Raw genomic sequence first — 13,124 nt, 5'->3', positions numbered from 1 at the left:
TCCAACTTTCATCTGAACTAAATTGGAAAAGTCTAAATAAAAGTACTGTAGTCCCAGACTTTTAAAATAGTGGACTTGGTAATTAATTCCAAAAATAAAGCTTTCAGCACTAAACAGCAACAATGCTTTGAAACAACTGAAGCAAAATATGCATAGGTAGCACGATTCAAACAAGCTAACATGGCAAGAAACAAAAACTACAGATTTTGGGTTCATCATGGTAGCATAACTGTGATTATATCATGTGCTAACCTGATTCTAATCAACTCCAGTAACTAAGTAATGGAGACCTCTAAAAACAACTCAGCAGAATAGAGTTTGTTTGAACATTCCCTGCTTTGTTGTACAATACATTAAGTAGATTTACTTAGCTGGCTGAAGGTGCTTATATTCTAATAAATGTATTCAATATTTTCTCCCTTCGTAAGCACCGTCTGTCCTCTTAGTTATTAACATTCATTAGGACTATGCAAAGAGGTGCTTCAAAGCAAAGACAGATAAATGAAGCATCTCTTTTGGTATTATTGAAGACGCTGGGATTTTCAAGGTCAGTGGCTGCTTCTGGATATACAGTTGATTCACTTTTTCCCCCATGAGGCAAAACAATTGTGCATCCACATGCTTGCAGAAACAATCAGGAGGCAGTTGCTCCAAACCCTTGCAAGCAATGATCTGTTTCGATAGTTCCAAATAATTTTATACAGTCCTATTTTTAAACTTCTCATCCCAAATCCTGAAGACCTTGTCTTGTTTTCCATATTATAACATTATAAAATAAAGAATGATTCCCCAAGCTTGCAGGATTGTAATCTTTGCCTTCCTAATAGTATCATGACTGTAACTTTGTTGCTTGTATCCTTACGATTTATATGGATATTGATTGTTTCCTGATTGCTTATTTGTACCCTATGACTATCATTAAGTGTTGTACCTTATGATTCTTGATGAATGTATCTTTTCTTTTATGTACACTGAGAGCGTATGCAACAAAGACAAATTCCTTGTGTGTCCAATCACACTTGGCCAATAAAAAATTCTATTCTATTCCTGTGTATAAGTGTGTGTTAGATTTCAATTCTCATCAACCTTGACTAGTGCCAGAATTAGTATAATATATCTGGAAGGGATCAGGCTATGGACTTTGGGATAGGTTAAAAGATTAGCTTTAATAATAAATACAATTTACAAAGACATTATTCATAGCACAAAAGTCTATTTGAACAGTCAGGGATAATTAAGTAATAAAGAATGATAGAGAAATAGTAAATTTCATTTTTGATGGTTCTCTTTTCTATTCTGGACTTTTTCTTATGCCAGAGTAGTTTCCAACAAGCTTATTGTCTGAATGTAGAATGTACATATTTACTTATTTAGAGTTGAGGTGGCGCAGTGGTTAGAATGCAGTATTGCAGGCTAACTCTGCCAACTGCCAGCCGTTCAATTCTCACCAGGCTCAAGGTTGACGCAGCCTTCTATCCTTCCGAAGTCAGCAAAATGAGGACCCAGATTGTTGGGGGCAATATACTGACTCTGAAAACAGTTTAGAGAGGGCTGTAAAGCACTGAGAAGTGGTATATATGTCCAAATGCTACTTTCTGTGGCTATTATTTAGACAGAAAACTGTTGATTTCATACTTTTCTCTGTCTACCACCAAATTATTTTATTCCTGAATAAATGATAAAAACACTTGTTGGACTCAGGTGTGGTACAAAGACTGTTTCAATTTGGGGCCAGTAACTCTTTCTCAGCCCAATCCACCTCACAGAGTTGTTATTGTGACGAAAGTAGGAGGAAGAAGGTGTGTTGGATATGTTTGCCGCCTTGAGTTATTTGTAAAAATAATAAAAGTGGGATACATATTAAATAAAATACACATATAAGAAAATTATCTAAAGATAAATCAATAAACAAGGCAATTCAATTGTTTCACTGTGTTCCTTTGTAAAATTCTTAAGGCAGAACATTGTATAAAAGCCATTCTGTCACCAAGTGACAGAATATATATTGTGCTGCAGTGATTTCAAAGGCATTATATTGTATGTTTCTCTGCAGAAATGATAGGGCAGATTTACTTCCTGTATGTTGGGGCTGCTGAACTTATTTTTGGCAAACCAAATTCACTCTAAGTAAGCTTGTCAGACGTCTCCATGACAGCAGTGGGCAGGGACACAACACGCAAGGCATATATTTTCCAACAATTTTTTCTACATAAAATCAATTCAATCATGTATAAACACATTCTACTTAGTTATGTACATTCCTTTCTCTTTTTATGTGTAGATAGATGTTTTAATTAGACTTTAAATTAATTGGGCTTATAGGAAACAGTGGGCGATACTTTCACATTGAAAGATGGGAAAGGTTTAAAATGATTGATTTTTGCCTTTTCCAGCACAAACGTCCTGCCACTATGTCATAGTGTTACTTTGTGTAAACGTCTACTGATACCAATGGAAGTTCTTCTCAGGCGTCTTGTAATCTGGGAAAGTTAGTACAGTATTAAATTGTGCATTGCTATGGTTTGTAATGAGAAAAGGTTTAAGAAATGAGGGTCCACTAAATGGGGAGGCTCATTGGCTGCAGAGGTATCTCATACTGCAGGTAGTCCTTACTTTACAACAGTTCATTTAGTGACCATTCAATGGCACTGAAAAAAGTAACTTATGACAATTTTTCACATTTACAACCTTTGTAGCAGCCACGTGTAGATCACGTGATCAACATTCGGTTGCTTGGCAACTGGTTCATATTTATGACCGTTACTGTGTACCAAGGTCATGTGATCCCCTTTTGCAACCTTTTGACAAGCAAAATCAATGGGCAAGCCAGATTCACTTAACAACCTTGTTACTAACTTATTGACTGTAATGATTCACTTAATGCCTGTGGCAAGAAAGGTCATAAAATAGGGCAAAATTCACTTAACAAATGTCTCACTTAGCAACATAAATTTTGGGCTCAGTTGCATCTGTAAGTTGAGGACTACCTGTACCGTGATCTACTATATTGTGAATAATACAGTTCAGCTCATATTCAATTATTTATGTAAATATTACACCTTAATCTCTTGCATGGTAATACCACAATACTACAAGATAAATTCCTTCCTTCCTTCATTTATTCAAATGTATTAACAGCCCAACTCCAATGGATTCTTATTTGTAAAAAAACTCATAATGTTATATAAGAAGGGAACCTTTAATTTATCGAAAGGGAACATAACTTAATGTATATATACTTTTTACACATCATAAAAACAGACTGTATAAATGAAGATGATACCTCAGAGCTAGGTATGTGTTTATATATTTGAAAAGAAACATCACAAGTTGAATTCAAGGCTAATGGCTATTATCAGTGTAATGATAGACTCAAGATCTAGTTTCATACAGCGGTTAAAGGTACCAAGCTAAAAACCAAGAAATTCAATTCTACTTCTGCTTTGGACAAAATGCCAGCTGGGTGACCTTAAGCCATTCATTCTCCGAGAGGTCCTTGGTGCTCTCTGAGCTTAGCTGCAGATGTTTTATTACCCAACTAGGTAACATCATCAGTGCTAGCACTGATGAATAAATGAAACATCTGCAAGAAAACAACCAAGCTCAGAGAGCACCAAGGACCCTCATTTCAACCCTAAGCCACAAATATTTTCCTCTACCGGCATTCATTCTCCCTCAACCCTAGGAGGCAGGCAGTAGCAAGGTTAGGGAAGCTAACAGAGATGTTAGGTATGACTAATACTAAACAACATACAGGAGTGATGTCATTGGCTGCCACTGCAGGAAATCACCTTTCCATGCTATCCTAGTAGTGTTAGAAATTTGAATTAAATTATTTACTTTTTTTTTTTACAAGACCTATGTTCTTATGCAATAAATAAATCTGCCTGACTCCGCATGGCTTACAGATGCTAGAACAGTAGTTAAGATTAAAAACCTAAACATTACTAAGCAATACAACTGTAGTGAGTAAGGAGGATGATCTTGGCAGAGATATGCAGGCTCCATTGCAAGGTAACAAGGGGCTGAAACATTTTTAGGTCCAGAATGACCAAATAACCTTCAGCTCAGACATATGCCTCCCTGATTCACTGAAGTATAAGGAGGGGGAGGAACAGCACAATCAGACTGGCGAGATTCTGTTATTATAGCCAATCTGTATAAAAGCAGTTTAGCTTTCTTGTGGAGATGTTTTTCTGGTCTGGTCTATGTAGAGGGAGTGACAATAACAGTGTAATAAATAACATCCCAAGGATTGAGAAGCAAGCCTAACAGGGGAATGTTGTTTCAAAGAAGGAAAACAGCAACTAAAAAGAACAACTCATGGAGACCTACAAATTTCATTTCCTAAGAGTTGGGAGCCAGAGCAAGCAATAGCAATAGCAATAGCAATAGCAATGGCACTTAGACTTACAGTATATACCGCTTCAAGTGCTTTTACAGCCCTCTCTAAGCAGTTTACAAAGTCAGCATATTGCCCCCAACAATCTGGGTCCTCATTTTACCCGACCTCGGAAGGATTGAAGGCTGAGTCAACCTTGAGCCGGTGAGAATTGAACTGCCAAACTGCTGGCAGCCGGTGATCAGCAGAAGTAGCCTGCAGTACTGCATTCTAACCACTGCGCCACCACGGAAGCTTTCTCTTCCAATTCTTAAAGACAGGTAGACACAACAAGGAGAAAGTGGACCTACAAAGGTCCTAAACCATAAAGGTCCCGAACCATAAAGGACTTTCAAAGTGACAATGGGCACCTTGAGTTGCACCCAGAAACAAACTGGCAATCAGTATAGGTTGCAGAGCAGAGGTGAGACATGGGTAGGTTGATTAACACCTACAATTGCTTGTGTCACTGCTTTGACAGCAGGCCCAAGTTTCCAGATAGTCTTCAAGAGCAATCCCATGGGGAACACAGTGTAATAATCCACAATGGAGGTCATCAGTAACACTGAGCAAAATCTTCTGTTCAGGAAAGGTTGCAATTGGTCAATTTGTGCAAAGCCCTCCTTAAACACAAGCAGAACTATTTTCAACTTCCACAACTTCCCACTGGGGCATTATGTCTTACAGGACTCCCAGAGTAGAAATCAGCCGCACACAAGGAAACATGATCACTTTCAGAACCAAAGATGGAATATTTTGTGGAACTGGAGAGCTACCGGACCCAAAGCCACTTTATTTTACTGGTACAGAGTCTAAACATTTTTACGCATCATGAAAACAGGCTATATAGTGTGGATGATGCTTTTTACTGATCTGTATCCTGACAGTATAAAATGAACAACAGAAGCAACACATAGCATCTCCATGAAATACAGGCTGTCTATTTTGAGGGGTGGGGGAAATCACATCTGAAGATACTTACCAAGCACAATGACGACAGTCTTTAGGAGACTCATCATGGTATCCCGGTTCCTGCGAGGCCCTGAACTATGTCTTGACATTCTCATAGTCCTCTGGCGCACGTATCCAAAGATATGAGCATACAAGACCACCATGACTACAAAGGTGACCAAATTGAAAACAGCCCAGAAGACCAAGTAAGAGTCGCTATAGAGTGGTGCCATGTTAGAACAGTGAGCGAGATCACAGATACAATTCCAACCAACGCTTGGTATCGCGCCCATGACAATGGCCACAGTCCAGATGACCACAATTACCACCACCACTCGCCGATTACTCATCCGCGTATGGAGCTGCATACGGAACACGGTGATGTGCCTCTCAATGGCAATGGCCAATAAATTGGCAACTGAAGCAGTCAGGCTGGTGTCAATGAGTCCCTGACGAAGGAGCCACGTGCTGACAGTCAATCTTCTAGTGTTGGGTCCTGTGTTAAACATCAGGTAAAAATATGCCAGCCCTGCAAAGAAGTCAGCAGCCGCTAAGTTAGCCATTAGGTAATAAATAGGAAAATGAAAACGCCGGTTGACATAAATGGCCACCATTACCAAAAGGTTGGCTAGCATGATAAAAACACAGACTGTAATCCCAAGTCCCATTACAAGCTTGCTCACAGTGTTCCATTCAGTTGCTAGAGTTTTCCCACTTTGGTTATAAAAGAAGGCAATGGTTTCATTGTAGTAGCACTGAGGTTCGTTCATGCCTGCAGACTGGAAAAGAACAGAAAGCAGAATCTGAAGTTAGAATGAGAAAATACTGAAGCGTCAGAGACACAAAAAGCTGCTCTAGAGTAACATTTTCCAACCTTAGCGAGTTTAAGAGGTGTTGGGACTACAGCTCTCAGAATTCCTCAGTCAACATTGGGGAATGTCTTAAACTTACCTAGGCTGCTCTAGAATGTTGAGCAGTTTTATGAACAAAGGAGATTGTGATTACATTTCAAGTCTAAAATTGGGGCTGTAAAACGTTTTGAAAATGATAGTGAGATGTTTCTGTGATGGCAGAATATTCTGGCAGCTGGCAGCTGGCAGTCGAGTCGGACAATGAGGCTGGAGAAGATGTGGTGCCAGAGGCGGGGATTCAGCCAGGACCTTCAGAACCTCCAGAAGCTCCCTTAAGTGATGAGGATGAAGAGGAGGAGCCTGTTCTCAATGCACTCGGGCGCGCAGAGCTGCCAAAAGGCAGGAGTGGCTCCTCAGGAGGAAGTCTTCTTGAGAGTAAGGCTTGGGGCTAATTGGCCACTCCCTTAGCCTATTTAAGGAGGAACGCCGACTGAACCAATTTGCAGGGAACAACCGTTCACTCTCCTTGGTGCCTTGATCTTAGTTCTTTGCAAATTGCTTCTGGGTTTTCTGCCAACCATAGTAAGATTAAGATTATTTATTCTTTGGATTCTTGCAGGCTGTTAAGAAAGTTAATTAACAGCCTTTATTTGAAAAAAAAAACCTGATTTTATTTTAGTAAACTAAGGTTTGTACAGACATTGTGTGTGCTGCGTTCTTTGGGGTCCATAGCTGGGGCAGAACACAACGTAGCAGTTCGAAGGCACGTAAAAAATGCAAGTAGAAAAATAGGGATCGCCTTTGGTGGGAAGGTAACAGCGTTCTGTGCGCCTTTGGCATTTAGTCATGCTGGCCATGACCATGGAGACGTCTTCGGACAGCGCTGGCTCTTCGGCTTTGAAACAGAGATGAGCACCACTCTCTAGAGTCGGGAACGACTAGCACATATGTGCTAGGGGAGCCTTTACCTTTATAAGTAGATCTCAGAAAGAATCTCTATGGACATAAGTTTACATAAATTAACAGATAGAATAGGGTCTCCTTTGCACATAATCCCTTCTATATGTAAAACGTACTGAGAATGGCCTAGGAGAGGCAGAGTATCTATTCCCGTTGTACCTACTCATATTTGGTGCTCTTACAAAAGAACCCCTGAAGAGGGCGTCTCTCTCTTGCTGAATCTTTTCATAATTGTATTTATGAAGAACGACTGGTCTGAAAACTATAGAAAACAACATCTTTGTCAAAATTAGTGCTGATGGCAGGGAATATCCAGATTAACTTTGCAAGTGCTGATCTTTCTTCATATACAAGCAGCTGGTTTTCCTTTCCTTTCTTTGTGTTAGAAAGTCAACAGCAGAAAAATAAAATGGTGCTCCGGTTTGCAGTGAATGTGCAGTAGAAGAGACAAAATTCAGAGTTGTCTTTTGTTAAGACAGTATGGAGGTATGTAACTTATAAGAGAAATTATGTTGGAGATGGTGGTAGTTGTGAGAGAGTCAGGGACAAATATCTGTTATCACTACGATGACCCTCACTGCCATCCAGCCTCTTTTGGGAACTGTGAAATTTATATTTCCCCATCTCCTCTTCCCTATACTGAAGTCTTTTCTTCTGTTTTAAAATAATGTTCGCTTGTACTTTCTACATTCCTGTTAACTTATACTTTTTACATTTTACCTCCTTGTTTCATATATGAGTCTCTTCTGCAAACCACTCATTATTTTCTATTATTTATTTATTTTCTATATTTTTAAAAACTCTGTAAAACAATTAATAATACAGATTGAAGCTTTATCTTAAGTACAATAAGAAAAAAAAAGACAGCTGTTATTTGTGTGTTAAAGACTGGTAATTTGCTAAACTTTTAGGCTAAAATATTTTTCTTATTCTTTTTGGAAATGTGTTTCTCCTACCGCTGCCCACCAGAAATCAGAGAGCTATAATCTGTATTTTGGGACAAGCTTGTGTGATCGGCTGTTGCTGGGGCGGGAAGTGAGGGTCAGGGGTGATTTTATTATATTATTTGATTTTTTTATGAGTTTTACTGTTTTTTAAATGTAGTTTTTTATAGTCTGTAAGCCACCTTGAGTTGCCATGGGCAAATAGGCAGCAATATAAATATAATAAATATATAAATGAAGGAAGGAAGGAAAGAAGGAAGGAAGGAAGAATAATACCACAGTTTCTGGTATCCATTCTGCTTCCTGCATTATATCTTCATGTCCATCCAGACTTTGTACTAACTTCCTAAAACTTCAGGCCTTGGCATAAATGTACAATTTAGGTGTTCATTTATTAGTTCAAGAACAAATAAATCAGCAAAACTATGAGAATATTACACCATATTACAGTTCTGTTTCTTTTTGTAACCTTTCTAATAATTCCTGTTATTGTGTAATTTTTGTCTAGAGCAGTGTTTCTTAACTTCAGCAACTGTAAGATGTCTGCACTTCAACTCTCAGACTGGACAATCCATAGAGCAAAGGGAATGTGTGTTACTGAAACAACAACAACAACAACAACAACAACAGGAACTGATACAACTTATGCAAAAGGTCACAGATCTCATTGGAAGCTATGATTACAAACAGCCACTGTCCCTGTTGGAAACTATGATTAAATCCTCCACAAACCACTAGTTTAAAAAAAATGGAAGAAAATGCTGACCTTTCTTACTATTTATGTATTCTGAAATTACTACACACAGACACAATTTTTTTTTTTAAAAGATAAGTTTTTAAGAAAGGGGAAAAACAGAATATGTTTTAGGGAGAGTTAAGAAAAGACAAATGAATATAGGTTATAATGCAAAGTGTGACATTCTGAAAGGGATATTTCAAACTTTTTATTCCTATAGACCAGGAGTGTCAAACTCAAGGCCCTGGAGCCATATTTGGCCTGCCGGGTGCTTAGATCTGGCCCCTGGGGCTGCCCTGGAAACAGCGAAGTCTGACCCGGGGTGCTTCTGCCAGCGAAAACGGAGTGCAGCCCTCCCGAGCTCCTTTTCGCTGGCAAAGGGTTGCAGGAGGCCGTCTCAGCCAAAAACGGAGCTTGAGAGCCCGTTTTTGCTGGCAGAGTGCTCGGGCTGCCATAGGTGCCCCAACATGAATGATGTTGAGCTAGCCATGCCCACCCTGGCCACATCCCAACCCCCCCCCCAAGGTCAAACATGACCCTGATGCGGCCCTCAATGAAATTGAGTTTAATCACCCTCCTATAGATTATAGAGATGTTATAGCATACTTGCTTGTTGGAGTCCGGTGGTATGTGTATAAACCTTACACAAGTTTGCTTATTTACTTATTTTTTTATCCAAGAGATACAGTGCAATGGTAAAGTGAATGTGCTATGTAGAAGGTTTCTGGTTTAATGCCAGCAAGGAACAGTTGGAAAAACTTCTGTCTGGAATATCAGTCATCACCAATATAGTGGACTAAATAGACCAATAGCCTGATTTTTTAATATTTAATAATTTCTTTGTTAAATCATTTAAGGATCAGAATAAATAGCTACTGCAACAGAGAAAAAAGAGCAATGAGCACTGGATAAAGAAAAAAATATTCAATAAATAAAGGTTCACAATTATAAAAGGAAAAATTCATCAATTAATTTAGTATAGTTATAGAACTAAAGTCATTATCTCATCAAAATGCTATATGGACGATGCATACCTCATCATGATGCAGCTTCAAAATGCAATAAACAGCTAACTAAAACAAAACATTTGGTAAATTCTCAAGATATAACATTAATGTGTAAATACAAAGATAAGACACTTATCCCAAGAAAAAGAAAGCTTTGTGCAGAAAATAAAATAAATTTGTGACACTAAATAAAAGATTCAACAAAACATTTGGGACTATATTTGACAGGCAGTAACAAAGATTTATTTGAAAATAGTTACACCAAATTGTGGAGAGAAGTTCAATGTTTTTTTTTAAAGTTTTTAATTTTTTTAAACAGAAATTCAATGTTTTGAAAGACATAAAAATTTAAAACTGTCTTGGGTTAGCATCAGTTATGATTATTAAAATGATTACCCAAGATATTTTTTTAAAATTTCAAATGGTACTACTTTCAGTCCCAGAAAAACTTTTGTGAGATTGACAAAAACAACAACAACAAACCAGTTAATAAATGTATTTGGAAAACAAAACAAAAAATTGCTATTAACTCAGCATTAAAACTATGGTCCCAGAGGAAATAAAATACTTTTTTTATCCCTGAGATAGAGGGTTTTAGACAAAGTCACTGGTTGATATGGGATGTTAAGATCTTATCTTTGAAATTTTAGTCTTTATAGTGCAAAAGTACTGAAGAGAAACTTTCAATATTAGCCTTCAATGCAGATTAAAAAGCAGAAGCATTTATTGTGTGTGCCAATGAAAGTGTTAAGAACAGGAAATCATTTGTGACCATTTTTCATTTTCAAAGTCCTGTCTGACTTATTGAGTCATGTGGGAATAATGACATGGCCAGTCATAGCCATGAAGACATTCCAAGAGCCAACAATATTTGTGGCAACAGGACAAAGGAGCTGGACACCCAGATGTTTTTTCTTTACAATTTCAGGACAAATGGCATGACCCAAGAAGAGAGAAGTCTAGCAGTTATGTTGCATTGCATTCCCTCCTCCATTCCGCCACCCCCCCAGCACACAACAACTTTGTGAAGTGGGTTTGTTTGAGAGAGGTGTCTGGCCCATAGCCACCCAGCTAATTTCAGTGTATTAAAATCTGGGTCTCTCCAGTGCCAGTCTTACTCTTTAACCACTGCAACACAGTGAAACCACACAGTGTTGAGAAGACAAGACAAAACACAATGGGCTTAAATTACAATGGAATACATTTCATTGGACATGATGAATAATATTCTAACAATAAAAACTATTCTACAATGCAACAGAGTCTTCTTTGTACAGGTGTGCAAACAAAGGCCACCAGTCAGGGATGCTTCAGTTTGTCTGAGTAAGAGGTTGGATTAGCAATCTCTAAAGCACATTCCAACTCTCACATGCAACAATTCAACTGTATGTGGATAATGCATCTTTATTAGAAAATCTAGGAATCAAGAATTACATCATTTGATTCTAGTGCATATTTTCTGTTATTCAATAAATTGAATTAGTTTTTCCATTTGTTTTTGTCACAAACAATCTTCACATTGTGAGTTAGTGTTCTTACATATAATGTACAAGCTACTTTTATTGTTTCAGAATACGTCATATATGAAATACACATACATTTTTATTAGCTCTACGCTTTATTGTAAGGAGAGGCCTGATGGGACAGGGAAAGAAGTCAGAGAAAACAATGAAGAGGATGGTAGCCCAGGAAACCAGCAGAACCGAGAGTCACTGCCAGCAAATTTATGGTTGCTTCCTCCAAGCATATCAATACATTCTTCATTACCTACATGCAGATTCCTCAGATAGTATATTAGAAAAACACTTTTAGTACATACCATCTTAAACCATCTTTGGGTCTGCTTGAGCTGGGGGAAGACACTGAGATACAGGCAGAGTCCTGCAGACGTGTCCTCGAGAAAAAGACAGTAGCCTGTTCTCACACCAGGACAAGGAGGTTGTGTAGATTTGCCCTAAGGTTTTCCTTGCTGTGCTAGATTTTCCTTGATCATATTTACTTATAAAATCACTATGTAAATAGAATACTGTGGCAATGCAAACAACGATCCCTTTAGTGAGCCTAGCCCTCACCGAGGGCAGGCTAGGCAAAGGTATGAAAACAATTCCAGCATCCTATTGGATATAATGTATGTCTTGAACGCCACTTACTTCATGTGTTGGCGTGAGAAGAAAATAAAAGACGTTTCAAATTCTACAAAGTCTCGAAAGTTTCTCTAGTTGTGTTTTTGTTTGCTTTTGAAAAGATCTGAATCTCATCCAAAGCTGTCACAATTATATCTTCAGACCTCTCTTTATTACTTCCTCAATGCAAAATGTCTTTAAAAAAAAAAAAAAAAAAGATCAGCTCAATCATTTGAATGAAAGAGCCGTGGCAGGCTAAGTTACTGCACTGCCAGCTGTTTGATTGTCACTGGGTCAAGGTTGACTCAGCTTTCCATCCTTCTGAGGTTGATAAAATGAGGACAGAGATTGTTGCTGACTCTGTAAACCACTTAGAGAGGGTTGCAAAGTACTGTGAAGCAGTATATAAGTCTAAGTGCTATTGCTATTAATCAATCCTTACTAATTTACAGGCCATAAGGAAATCACATGATTGTATAACATAAAATCTGAGATATCTAAAGTCTGACAGTTTGTAGGTATCAAAGTTGTATATGAAAGGGCACAGTTAAGTTTAGAACTTTTTCAACTTACTTCAATTATTTCTGGCTGCGTCATCATAAAAAAAGGTACTTCCGCTGAAGGATCTGCCATATTTACTCAGCAAAATGAATTTTTTTAAAAAAAGAACCTTCTGCCTTCTATGCTTCAGGTGTTAGGAATAAATTCTCGAGATTCTTGATCAGTTCTCAGTCATGCTGCTTTTTATCCCTGTAAGACATAAATAGACTTTAAAACCTTAGGAGACAATTAAACACAATTCTCAATAACACAATCTTTTTAGATGAATAAACATTTAACAAAAAGCAAAATGCATAAGAACATATGCATTTTTCAATGCATAATACAAAATGTTAATATAGAAAAACACATACAGCTTTCAACAGTTTTTACATTAACAATATATTCTTTTGTTTATAAATCATGTATCACAAGTTTCAAACTAAAGCCACATTTCAAAAACTATTTTTAAAAATTAACTCATGGATTTGAATTTCTGCAGAATTAGGAAGCACATTCAAGCAAAAGTTTCTAAGTTGTAGGTTAGCTTTAAGGTTAGCACTGCCTCCAGAATCCTAAAAATATTGAGAAACTTTTGTGCAGGTTAAATATATATTTGTCCTTTTGCCTA

The 13,124-nt window shown here is 37.7% G+C and overlaps 1 protein-coding gene across 1 annotated transcript in view; it reads right to left on the bottom strand.

Moving 5' to 3' along the window:
- Nucleotides 1-13,124, bottom strand: part of LPAR1 (lysophosphatidic acid receptor 1) — a 59,283-nt gene that overhangs the window by 18,849 nt on the left and 27,310 nt on the right. Inside the window, exons 2-3 of the mRNA XM_034410566.3 lie at nucleotides 12,527-12,703; nucleotides 5,364-6,111 (exon numbers count right to left, since the gene is read on the bottom strand). Of these exons, the coding sequence (XP_034266457.1) occupies nucleotides 5,364-6,111; nucleotides 12,527-12,586 (808 nt within the window). The 5' untranslated portion in view covers nucleotides 12,587-12,703. The remainder of the gene's footprint in view (nucleotides 1-5,363; nucleotides 6,112-12,526; nucleotides 12,704-13,124) is intronic.

The sequence above is a fragment of the Pantherophis guttatus genome, chromosome 2 (assembly GCF_059756535.1).
Source record: "Pantherophis guttatus breed Tessera chromosome 2, ASM5975653v1, whole genome shotgun sequence".
Classification (NCBI taxonomy): Eukaryota; Metazoa; Chordata; class Lepidosauria; order Squamata; family Colubridae; genus Pantherophis; species Pantherophis guttatus.
This window is presented reverse-complemented; position numbering and strand designations above follow the sequence as displayed.